Raw genomic sequence first — 12,961 nt, forward strand, 5'->3', positions numbered from 1 at the left:
GAGGCAGGGAGAAAAGGAGCTCTTTGCAGGCAGCTTGTCTGCTGCTGAGATTGCCGGCCAGGAGGACAAGCAGGAGAGAGAGCAAACAGGGCAAGTGGCTGAGGGGACCTGGGGCTGGGCAGGGGGCAATGGGGAGTCATGTGAGGTGTTTCTGGGGGGGCCCCCAAGGCAGTGGGGCCCCCAGACAACTGCCTCCCCTTGCCTAATGGTAGTCCCGCCCATGGATCCTTCAGAGTTAAGCAACTATAGGCCTGACTCCAACCTTCCATGGTTGGGCAAGGTAATTGAGAGGGTGGTGGCCTCCCAACCAGGGGCATAGCAAGGTTGGAGTGGGCCCAGAGACAAGATTTTGAAATGGTCGCCTCGCTGATATACACACACAAATACACTTCACAATATATAGTGCACTCACACTCATATCCCCATTATGAATAGGGTGATTATCTAGTTCATAGGGAAATCCAGCAGGAAATTACAGGGGGTGCAACAAGAATTTCCCCCATAAAACATTCTACCCCCATATAAATATTGGGGCTTGGATTTTCTCTCTCTTACAAATGCACTATGCCAGGGGGTGTCAAACTAAAATTTGGTGGTGAGCCAGATTAGATTCTGATGCACCTCTGGTGAGCCACACATAGCCTTGTGCCCATCTCACACCATCTATCTTCCTCCTCCTCTCTGCTCTTTCTCTCATTCCTTTTCTCCCTCCCTCCCTTAAATTAGCTGAATTCACTACTTTTTACACTAAAATACACCCAGGGAAAGATTGAGTTTTTAAAAAAAAATTAGAAGAAATTCGGAACATACCTGCTAATACCAGCTTTTGGCATGGAAAATTCTATCACTCTTCCTCTCTCCCTTACAAAGGTGTTGCTAGATACTTAAAAGATCCAGGGAGTACAACACAGGCAGGCGAGGAGTCGTGTGACATGCCTCGGGGGGGTGAGACAACTGTCTCCCCTTGCCTAATGGTAGTTACACCCCTGTGGAGAACGCCAATGGTCTTTTTTAATTAGGAAAAGCAACTTCCAGAGTGGGGAGCAGGACTGAAGAAGCAACAGAAGAAGGGTGGTTCCCTGCCTGCTGTTTTATTACTCCAAATCATTCCTCTATGCAGGGCCCACTTTAGGGGTGACCAGGTGAGTATGCTGAGCAGTTGCCCAGGATGCCTACCTGAAGGGAGTGCTGAGCTGAGCTTGGTAGCTCACTGTTTGTCGAGTGTACTGTCTGCTGTGAGCTAGGGATAAAGAGAGAAGAAAAAGTTACAGAAGACCTATGAGATATCAGTGGGCTCCCAGAACTGGAGAGAACTGGCAGCAAATCAGCAGATTACTGAGAGGTCGCTCTGGGTCCTTTTCACAGCCACTGCTGGTAATGCCCAGAAGCAGTAGTAGGGCTTGTTACACTATGGGGATTTACAAACACAACTTGGCAGTTCTGAACAGCCAACCATGAGGGAACCTGGTCTTATGATAGCAGGCATAAATTGTCCCCTTTGCTAAGCAAGGTCCATCATGGTTTGCATGTGAATGGGAGACTACATGTGTGAGCACTATAAGATATTCCCCTTAGGGAATGGGGTTGCTCTGGGAAGAGCATCTTGCATGCAGAGTTTGCATGCTGAAGGTTCCAAGTTCTCTCCTGGCATCTCCAAGATAGGGCTGAGAGAGATTTCTGCCTGCAACCTTGGAGAAACCACTGCCAGTCTGTGTAGACAATACTGAGCTAGATGCACCAATGGTCTGACTCAGTAGAAGGCAGCTTCCTATGTTCCTATGGGGTTCACAAACATACTCCTCACCCAGGGTGCTATATTTATCATAGGGTTGGCCCTGCCCCCATGATCCCCCCTGTGGGGTTCCAAATGTGTGTTTGCCCTTGCAAAAATAGTGGCTGACATACTATGCAACAAAACATGGGCAGTTTAGCACTACCCACACTGCTGTGTGTGTCTAAAACACCTCCAGGAATGTCCTGTTCCAACTTTAAACTGCAGAAGAATAGCCCCAATGGTGTCTTTGACACACACAGCAGCATGAGTGGTGCTAAAGCACCCATGTTTCACTGCATGGTATGTCAGCCATATTTTGGACTCCACTGGGGAAATGTTCCTAGAAAGGCTGGGGGGCATGAAAGGCTAAGTCCCACTGTCACTTCTTCAATTCTAATCAGAAACAGCTTTCCTGTTTAAAAAGGGCTACATCAGTAATGTAATGTCTGGTTTGACCCTGAGCTACACATGTGGACAGATTTGTTGGTACCCCTCCATGAAAAAAGAAGAACCCACAATTGTCCCTGAAATAACTTGAAACTAACAAACGTAATTGGCACCCATCATTGTTTATTCTGATTTAACAAAAATCAGACTTTGCTTTAGAGTTTTGATGCAACAGAATATTTCAAATAATAACACAAATGAAAATGGCATGGACAAAAATGATAGGACCCTTAACCTAATATTTTGTTGCACAACCTTTAGAGGCAATCACTGCAAACAAGCGATTCCTGTAGCTCTCAAAGACTTCTGCACCTGCCAACAGGTAGTTTGGCCCACTCTTCCTGAGGAAACTGCTCCAGCTGTGTCAGGTTTGAAGGGTGCCTTCTCCAGACTGCATGTTTCAGTTCTTTCCATAGATGTCCAATAGGATTCAAATCAGGGCTCATAGAAGGCCACTTCAGAATCGTCCAATGTTTTGTTCTTAGCCATTCTTGGGTGCTTTTAGCTGTGTGTTTTGTTAGAGGATCCATGACCTGTGACTGAGACAGAGCTTTCTGACACTGGGCAGTACGTTTCTCTCCAGAATGTCTCGATAGTCTTGAGATTTCATTGTTCCCTGCACAGACTCAAGGTACCCCATGGCAGACACAGCAAAGCAGCCCCAAAACATAACTGAGCCTCCTCCATGTTTCATAGTAGGTATGGTGTTCTTTTCTTTGAAAGCTTCATTTTTTCGTCTGTGGACATAGAGCTGATGTGACTTGCCAAAAAGCTCCAGTTTTGTCTCATCTGTCCAAAGGACATTCTCCCAGAAGCATTGTGGCTTGTCAATATGCATTTTAGCACAATCCAGTCTGGCTTTTTTATGACAAAAGACCCAGGATCTCCCTGGCTCAAATAACAACTTGGCCCAAAAAAGCTCCATAGGATCCAAACTATACTTTACATTAACAGGCAGTTCTGATAAAAACTAATCTGCCTACTTTACTTACACCTTCCCTACAACTGGACTAAATTTGGTCCAAATTGGTTAGGCAGTTCACAAGTTAGCCCACTTGCACCTCAAACATTCATATGTCTGCCATCTTGAATTGGGGTGGATGAAATCATCACAAACTCTGCCTTTGTGCTGTCCCTATGTGTCCCTACAACTGTACCCAATTTGGTTCAAATTGGTTAGGTGGTTCACAAGTTAGCCCTCTTAGGTCACGAATTTTCATACATCCACCATGTTGGATCAGGGTAGATGACATCATCACAAACGACACCACTGAGGTGTTCCTACAACTGTACCCAATTTGGTTCAAATTGGTTAGGCAGTTCACAAGTTAGCCCACTTGCACCTCAAATGTTCACACCATCTCAAACTGGGGTGAATGACATCATTACAAACTATGCCATTGAAGTGTCCCTGTGTGTCAGTCACTGCAACTGTACCAAATTTGGTTCAAATCAGTTAAACAGTCCACAAGTTAGCCCACTTGTGCCTCAAACATTCACACATCTGCCATCTTTAATAGGTGTAGATGACATCATCACAAATTACGCCATTGACATACAATTGTATGTGTTTGTACAACTGTATGCAATTTGGTTCATATTGGGCCAGGTATTGTGAAGTTGATGGGGGAGAGAGAGAGAGAGAGAGAGAGAATACCAGATGATCATCTCATAAGCTTACTTTCCTTAAGGAAAGTAGGCTAAAAATGTAGTTTGGGCACACATGTTTATCTTTTAAAAAACAAACTTGAATAGAAGCTGTGAGAGGAGAATCAGAATTGAGACTATGGTGCACAAGGGGATATTTTCCCACAGCACTGAAAAAAGTCCTCATGAAAAGCACAGTCCCAGAGTTGCTATTAGCATGAGGAAAGCTTCAATTGGTGCCGTTCAGAGGCGTATCTAGGGAAAATAGCACCTAGGGCATGCACTGAAATTGTGCCCCCTGTCCAAACATCTGACACCCATCTTTCAGATAACTTTACCATAATATCAGCTCAAAAATACAAGTCAAGCTCGTTAATCTTTTAATATTTCAAAAACTATTTAGCAGTGGACATAGCCAGACCAAAACATGCTGGAAAACTACAAATTTCAGTATGGAATATATTCTAGTATTTCAGAAAGACAGTTAAAATGAGAGAAAGAGCAAGAAACTCCCAGTGGGCCTTAATACTAAGGATTGCACACTGATTCAAAGACAAACTCACCATTAATAGCCATATTATTAAGACATCACATTTAACTCACTTATCACAAGAAGCAAAGTAAGAGCAAATGAATACAATCTTAGCTCATAAACTTCAGTGCAGTATTCACAAGCCCTGATTCTCTGTACATAGTTCCAGTCTGAATATGTGTACAGTGAATTATATTATAATTTTTTAAAAAAATATTACCTGTAGCCCATTTGGGGGACTTCCTAAAGGTTGTGGGGGGGTCTGCAAAGTTTCCCCCTCCTCCCACTGGCCTCTAGGGCCTCACAGACACCATTTGAGCATTTGCAGTGGTCATTTTTAAAAATATATATTTTTAAAAAAAATTCACTGCTGAAAACAAAATGGCCACCAAGCTTGCTCAAATGGCCTCTGAGATGCCTGGCATGGCCTAGGGACTCACAGAGGCCATTTGAGCATGCCCAGTGGCCATTTTGTTTTTGGTGGTCATGTTTTAAAATTTTTTTAATTTTAAGAAATGGCGCCCCCCTTCAAGTGGCGCCCGGGGCACGTGCCCTGCCTGCCCCACCCTAGATACGCCCCTGGTGCTGTTACCTAATGAGAAAAACACAACGGGGCTTTCACACAACCAGATGAGCAGGACGGAGGCAGACAAGTACTTGCACTCCAGACAAGCACTTGACTGTTGCTGGGAGCTTCCAAACGATCCGCGCTGCATGGCGCAGCACGGAGCTCCAGAGGCTGGGACGACATGTCTCTAGCCTGGGTTAGAGTGGCATGAGAACAGCCTCAGTAACTATCTTATGTTCACTTTTTCCACAAGTTGCACACCTATCTTTTTCACCCCTCATCAATTAGAAAAATTCTGGCTTTCAACCATTTTATTTTATTTTAACGCTTGCATGGAGCTTTAATGTTTTCAGAAATAAGAACAGACTGTGATATACCTTGAGATATAATGATGATGCAGAACAATGGCTTTCAAACTGAGTTCCAGGAAACCCTTGAATTCCTTGGAAACTTATCAGAGATCCTCTGTGAGAAGATCAATAATAGCAGACAACATCATCCTTAAAAATGATCTTTCCCACTGCTTCCAACAGTCCCTTAAAATGCATAACTGCAGGGAAGATTCATATTATATTAACCGAATTTACTACAATGAATGATATATTATAGAAGCATTGCAGCAGCAACATTCTAATTTAAGAAACAAGCTGTGGTGTTTTTGAGCTGCAGGTTGTTGGTTTTTGGAGGATAAGCCTGATTATACTGGCAGTTAGGCAACTAAATCAAAATTAATTGATACTGATAAAATGTTTGTCTTTTGTCTCTATATCATCTGCAAGGTCAGTGTGTCTACATCACAGCTTCCATATTTGCAATTTTTAAAAGAGAAAGAAAATCCTTGGCATCTGTCTATCAACAAATAGTATAACAGCATCTGTCATAGCAAAATGTTATCAGTTTTCTTTTGCTGGCCTCTAAGAGCCAAATATAACTGCATCAAGTTTGTATCTTTTCTAATGAAACTACCCATTTTCAATTCTTATTGTTTTTAATGGGGAAACTACTGAAGAAAATTTGATTTTAAAGGGGGGAAACAAAAAACACCAGGGTGTAGTTTGAGAAAAAGTCTTCTCTTCATCAGCTCAGTAATGTTCTTGCCTGCTTCAGGGTGTTCTTTTTTCTTCTTCCCCTTTTTGCTCTTGGGAAAATAGCACAAGGGAAACTTGGTGAATGATGAGACAAAGAAAGCAGTTTGTTTCTCAACAGTGTTTGCCTCAGCTGTCACTAATCTTTCCTCCCATCCCTTCTGGATACTCAGTCCAACAATGGCCTCTTGCTGTGTAGAGATCAGTAGTTTTTGTATTGGTTTTCTTTCAATCACAGACAATTACTGTTATTAATTTAGACTTTCCTTCCATTAATGTTTTTCTTCCTGCTTTTGCTTAACTAGCAACATACAATTTCTGTATTCATATCAGGATACAATATTTTATTAAAATAAATTTAATTATTTTGTTCTATGCTTTCCCAGTATTTCACTTTCTCCTATTGAAGTCAGAGTAGAATTACACTTTATAGGACAAGCTTGATTTCCCAGACCTTCTCCTGCCAATGACCTCAGGCCATATTATCATCTTTTTGCTGCTACTGAAAGTAACTACAGTAGCTGGGTGAAAAACAGCCTTGACTGGGCATTTGTAGGGGAGCATTGGTTAGTGTGGGGCTAAAGGGTTGATCACCCTTTTCTGTGTCCCACTGGTTTCCCCCTGCAAATGTCTCTGAACCCCACCTTTGCATTACCTCAGCAAATGCAGACTTCAGAACACACATTAAAAAGGTAAAGTGCCGCTCTTCTCTAAAGTTATGTTTAAATCTCCTGAAGCATTACATTTATTTTTTTCTTGTCAGATATTTTGTTCCCAGTTCCGAACTGTACAGTATAACAGACACAGGCAGTGAAATAATGCTGACTTAAACCAGAGATACACTTAGGTAATTTTGGAGCCTGGATCTAAAGGCCTTGGGAGGGCCCCACCCCCCAGCAAATTAAGCATCATGATGCTCCACCGGGTGACCACACCACCCAGGACAGACTAAAGAGGATTTGGGGGAGCCCAGGGGTTTTGGAGACCTTGGACTTCAGCCACGAAGTCCAGGGATAAGAGTGTCTCTGCCTTAAACCCATAAGCTGGAAATCATAAGCAGGAAATTTTCCTCCCCAATCCTCCATTCCTTCACTGCAACCTGCCCACCCCCAAGAGGCAGCCTAATTTCACAGTGATTCCATTGATGATCTACAGGTTTACTGTGAACCAGAGCTTAGCCCCATTCCAGTGAAGAGCACAGTTAATATTTTGGAATGGATATCTCCCCACTTTTCTAGATACCAAACAGATTTGTATTAATATCACAAGTTTGGTTTTAGTGGGTCTGTGTGATGCTCAGTTGACACAAAATTGATTTCTTAGGCCTCAGAGCATTTTTAATTTGGATTGTATTTTGGCTTTAGGAAATAATTTCTGAATAACTGCATATATATTAAGTGTCCAAGTGCTCATTTCTTCTCTGTCTTTCTGTCTGAGGAAAGCCCAGCTTTGGGACTAATTTTTTGTTGCTACATCAGTGGTTTAATTGGTATGTGAAATAGCAAACTGGACTGGACTGTATAGTAGTGAATATATTAACACATACAGCGGTTTTATACAATCCATCATTTAAAAGCAGCAGATACTGCAGAGCTGGAGGTGTGGTGCCAAACGCTTCCTTGTCCCATGCCCCTGGTGGGGGGCAGCTCCCTTTCAAAACTGTGCAGGCTTTGAAAGTGGCACAGGGGGCATGGAGAAGGTAGGGGTTATTAACAGTCACCTCTCCTTTCCTTGTGCTTCTTGAAAGCTTTACAAGGAGTGTGAGGAGAGGCATTCCCTGAAAAGTTTGCAAGGCTTGGATCGGTCCCAAAGAGCTGCTCGAACCGTGAAGGCGGGGGCATCTTGCCACAGCTGGGCCAACAATCTGCCCCCCAAGACAACTGCCTCACCTCACTTCATGGAAGGGGTCAACATTGTCTACACTGAATGGCAGAGGTTTCAGACAGGGGTCTTTCTCAGCCCTTCCTGGAGATGCCACCATGTATTGAACCTGGGGCCCTCTGCATGAAAAATACATGTCTGCCACTTAACCATAGCCCTTCCTTGCTCACATGTGAAGCAAACAACAAAAATTGTTCCCTGTTGATTTGGGGGATTGCGGCAACACATCTTGACTTTGGACTTCTGTGGCAACAAAGCCAGAAAAAGCACACACTTCAGCCGGACCTGTATAGCAACTTTAAAAAAAGATAAATTTGCTGACGGAAAAATCTGTAATGTATTAAAGCAACTCTTGGCAACTAATTAGCATGGTCAGGTCAACACTGTAATATTTCATGGGGAATAAAGTTCCGTTGCTCAGAAAATGAGTGCTCCTATTCTTGCCACTCTCAGCAGCCAAAGCCTTATTCTGCACATGGTTGCATGTTTAATTAGCAGTCCTTCTGTAAGTGTCTGCAATTAGCACCACGATGATTAATAAAATAACCTCTTTAAAGCTCCATTTAGCCAGCAGAAATGCAAAATCAGGGATAATTAATTCATCATTAATAAATCATGGCTGATTAACTAATCTGTTGGTTACAAACACATTTAGAGCTCAGACTCCCACCTGAGCTCTGCCTCTCTCTTTTTTTCTGCACTAAACAGAAATAGAGACAAAGAAAAAAATAAGCTATACAGAAAAAAATTAAGTTAGGAAGAAAAATCTGCAGTAAGCAGCAAGTATATTGGTTTAGTCAGGAAGATTTAGATAGGAAGTGCTTTTAAAAGTTATTTGACTTGCATGTTGTTTTTTATCCTCTCGGGAAATAAAACTGCATTGTCTATTTGTTAAATCTGGACAGAACAGATTTAAGAGTCCTACAAGCATTCTGCAAAGGGATATTTTTTTGGTTTATATTCACTCCCCAGGCTGGTCTACTAATGTGAAGACAGCAACCCCAAGTAGTGCTTATAAACAAAATCCATGGGTTTCTGGAGGCTTGCCCAAAGAGGAGCAGCCAGTTGCTGCCTGGTCCAATCCAGGCAAATTGTCCTTTGTGCTTTCATTGGGTTTTATTAGGAATTATGACGGTGTGGTTGAAATCTCCTGAACTACATGGGAAACAGCTTCACATAAGCAGCCTCTTATGCAGAATGGCACTCATCCATTTTCAAGCAGCTGCCATGCCACTATCTTTAAGAACAGTATTTTCAGTTTCAAAATACTGTAACATACTTCTGTATACTGAATTTTGGGGGAAATTGAATTATGCTGGAAGAGAACTGGGTGGATATACTATTTGTTGTATTTTTAACTCTTTGAATATTGAGAGGATATTGTGAAACTGCCTCCCCCTAGAAGTTTGTCAGAGCCTGTATACTTCCCAGAAGAGCTATAAAACCTTGCTATTTAAGGCTAGGATTAAGAGGCTGTGCGATAACTTGAATTTAATTGGATTTGTATTATGTATGTTTCATTTTATTCTTATCTGTGATTACCTTCCTTGAGCAATTGTGAGAGGGCTGGATTAAAATTGAGCTATATAATTAAATACATTTGCTTCTTTATCTATTATTACCTGCCTTAAGCTATCAAGATAGGATGGGCTATGTATGTGGACAAATACACACAAACTATTGTGCGCTTTCCACTTCCCTGAGCAGTGAGACGTTCTAGGGGTGGTGCTGCTCAGATCTGGTTTGCTTTAGATGAGAGATCAATGGTATTTACACAGTACCTGATTTATTGACAAATATACAAGAAGGAGAGCATAAATAGAGGCAAACAACCGGCACTCCTACAAAATACTGGATTTGCTCCCTCGTCTTAGATCCCCTGGAGGGACCTCTGCTCCTCAGCCTGTCTCTTCCAAACTGCAAGCTGCTGTTTCTTCATATACACATCTTACATTAGTCCCTTCCCATTAACTCTGTTTGGTGGAGAGGGGGTAATCACAATTCCCTTCCCATGTGCTGTTGGGAAGGGCCACTGAGAGGGCCACTGAGGAGGAGGGTACATCCCCAGGGCCACTGAGAGGAGGGTACAGCCAAGCCTCTCATACCAGGCATGGAGCCGGCCAGCAGGGAGCCCAGAGGGGGCACCACTATACCTGCCTGCCCACCAGCTGAGACCAGCAGCATGTCGACCCTTACCTGACATCATGTCCCTATTTTCCCATTCAGGTGAATGGAAAAAGAGGGACCTGTTGGCAAGTATGTTGGCCTCAATACACTTCCTTCCACTCCTTTTCAAAGTCAGAGCAGAAGGCTGGAGCAAAGGACGAGGAGGACTCGTGCTGCTGCCAGAGAAGGCTAGGCAGGCTCTCACTGGGAAGGGAGGGCAGGCAGGAAGGCAATGACCTGGGATGGGGAGGTGGGAATAATTTCTTGGCACACTTTGTGTACCTTGCAGCTTGGGAAACAGGTTTGGAGCAGGGAGACTAAGGAGGTGGCAGAAAAAGCTGTTGGCACCCAGCTGTTCTTGTTGTATGGGTTGTGAGCTGGGGGCCCAATCCACATGTAAGATACTGAGCCTAGAAAATCCTGTTGGCACCCCTGGCTATCCCATTCAAACACGCAGAGATTGCCAACTATCTCCTCATCATTAATTTCACTGAGAACCTTAGGCAACTGTTCTGGCTGTATTAACCAGCAAACTGTCACAGAGAGGAATGGTCAGCCAGCAGCTAACAATACATTTCAACAGGTAAGTTTCCCAATGCCATATAGTTTGCCCTAAGTAGCAGCATTCTTCTAAGTAAACTAGGTATCCACATCAATAACAACCAGAACAAACAGAAAGATGCTTATAAAGATGGAGAAATTTGTATTTATTTTCTTCAGATGGTCAAAAAGCCTTCTAGCACAATGGTTGATTGCCCCCCAATGTCTACTCTTCCATCATTCCGGAGCATAATCTTCAGCTCTCCTCCACGAGCAGAACACTGAAATGCTAAACAAGGGTGGGGCGAGAGAAAGTGAATAACATTACTTCCTATTAACTGTTTGCATTTCTTCTTTAAACTGCTAACTCTTACTTGGACCCCTGCTAACTGGGCAAAGAGGCACCTTTTTAACGTGGTGATTCTCTTTATTTAGCACAGGGAGAGTAACTGGCCCTATCCACCCTCAGCACAGTACCTGACTGTTGCTGGTGTCTATCTTATGTTTCTTTTTAGACTGTGAGCCCTTTTGGGAGAGGGATCCATCTTATTTATTTATTTGTTATTTCTCTATGTAAACCACTTTGAAAACTTTCATTGAAAAGTGGTATATAAATATTTGTTGTTGTTGTTTAAACTGGAGCATTAATAACGCTTGCTGGAATACTTGTCATCATCGAGCCGCTGCCTCTAGAAAAGAAGCCACTATGGAGCCCTGCATTGGCCAAAACAAGTCCATATCCCAAGTACAGAAAAGGCCCTGCTGAAGCCACAAAGCTCCCCTCCACTCATCAGATTCTGCTGCCCATCCATGCTGCTGAAGATCCATGCTTAACAGACATATTGCCATTAACATAAGTGACTGCCACCGTTTCTATAAGTCTGTGGTTCTTACTTGCAGAAGGCAAACCACAGTAAATTCACCCTGCATACACACTGGAAAGAACAGCTGGCTTTTAAAATTACTTCTTCATCAAAACTGGTGGAGAGAGAGGGAAGACAGTGCATCTGTACGCTTACATAGCACTGTGGCTATAAAGAGTCTGGATCAGGGGTGGTCCTTCCGTGAGGTGAGGTGGGTACAATTTATTGGTGTGCCAGATGCTTCCTCGTCACACACACCCCACCTCCCTCATCTGCAGTTGGGCTGATAATGAAAAGGAGAAGGAAGCAGAAGAGGAAATTAAAAAGGGCATTCGAAGACTGTAGATGCTCCATAGGGAATCTCTAGTTTCCTCATTTCATCTCCCTCTTCCTCCCCCTTCTCATTTTTACAAATTAAATTTGTTTACAGTTTTCAGCCCTAAAAAGGATACCCTTGTAAGAAAAAGTTCCTACCACGCATTTTGTTCTTCCCCAGTTGTTGTGACCAGTAGCTACTTAAAACAGCATGTGCAGATCCTTGAAAGAAAATTGAAAGATGAGATTATAAACTAATATTATTAAAGGAATAATATTAATGAGCATTATTGGGTATTCAAAGTGATTCATATACATTATTTTATATGACAATGTTGCAAGGTAAACCAGTATTATCATGGCAAACTGCCTTTCATCATGATTGGTGGTGTGTGAGTGGAGGGAGGGCTGGTATACTTCAAGGCCCCTGGTGGTATACATGTGCAGTGCATACCCTTTGCAGAATCCCCATCATTGAAGGCCAGGCCACCCAGGACTAGGGACAGAGGTCAGGTTCTCTCCCCCTGCAGTGTTGTCCCTAACGGGGATGTACAAAGGTTGGAGGCAGCCCCCAGCTGCCACCTTCACAGCCTCCCTGTGCTGCTGCTGCCTTTGCATCCCACTGACCCCTGGGAGAGGACGATGGGTGGCTCTTCCTTGTTGCAGTGCTGGACATGCCCCTTGCGCCGACATCAGAAACACGTTGATGCAGGGGGTGTGGCTGGCACCAGCGCATAGCCGTACTTTCTGTCGCCCTCTCCCAGTTGGTGAGCAGTTCCTTCACTGGCTGGGTGCATCTTTTCTCTCCCTTGCTCCAAAGGCAACAGGAAGCGCATGTGTGCCCTGATGCCGACCATGTCCCCTGCACTGCCGTGCTTCTCATGCTGGTGCAAAGGGCATGGCCAGCACTGCAACAAGGAAGTGTTGCCTGTCGCCCTGCGGGGGGGCAAGGGAGTGCTCTGGGAAGCCGAGGAGGCCTCCCTAGACAGCCCCTAGATACCCAGCAGCCCTGGGACATTTGTGTCCCCACCCCACCCCCAGTCCAAAGGTAGTCTCTAAATGGAACACCTTATTTTCTCCTTATGAATTAATGGCAGTCATTCATTTATGTGGAAGAAAACTGGGGACACTCGGCTCCAATTC

General features: G+C 43.7%; 1 protein-coding gene across 4 annotated transcripts in view; it reads right to left on the reverse strand.

Moving 5' to 3' along the window:
- Positions 1 to 10,790: 10,790 nt before the first annotated feature.
- The window catches only part of PBLD (phenazine biosynthesis like protein domain containing), a 31,444-nt gene continuing 29,273 nt past the window's right edge, over positions 10,791 to 12,961 (reverse strand). For all 4 annotated transcript variants that reach the window (XM_053304594.1, XM_053304596.1, XM_053304597.1 and 1 more), the window contains 2 exons: positions 11,978 to 12,040; positions 10,791 to 10,929 (listed from right to left, as the gene is read on the reverse strand). In XM_053304594.1, the coding sequence (XP_053160569.1) occupies positions 10,817 to 10,929; positions 11,978 to 12,040 (176 nt within the window). In that variant the 3' untranslated portion in view covers positions 10,791 to 10,816. The remainder of the gene's footprint in view (positions 10,930 to 11,977; positions 12,041 to 12,961) is intronic.

Source organism: Hemicordylus capensis, chromosome 3, assembly GCF_027244095.1.
Source record: "Hemicordylus capensis ecotype Gifberg chromosome 3, rHemCap1.1.pri, whole genome shotgun sequence".
Classification (NCBI taxonomy): Eukaryota; Metazoa; Chordata; class Lepidosauria; order Squamata; family Cordylidae; genus Hemicordylus; species Hemicordylus capensis.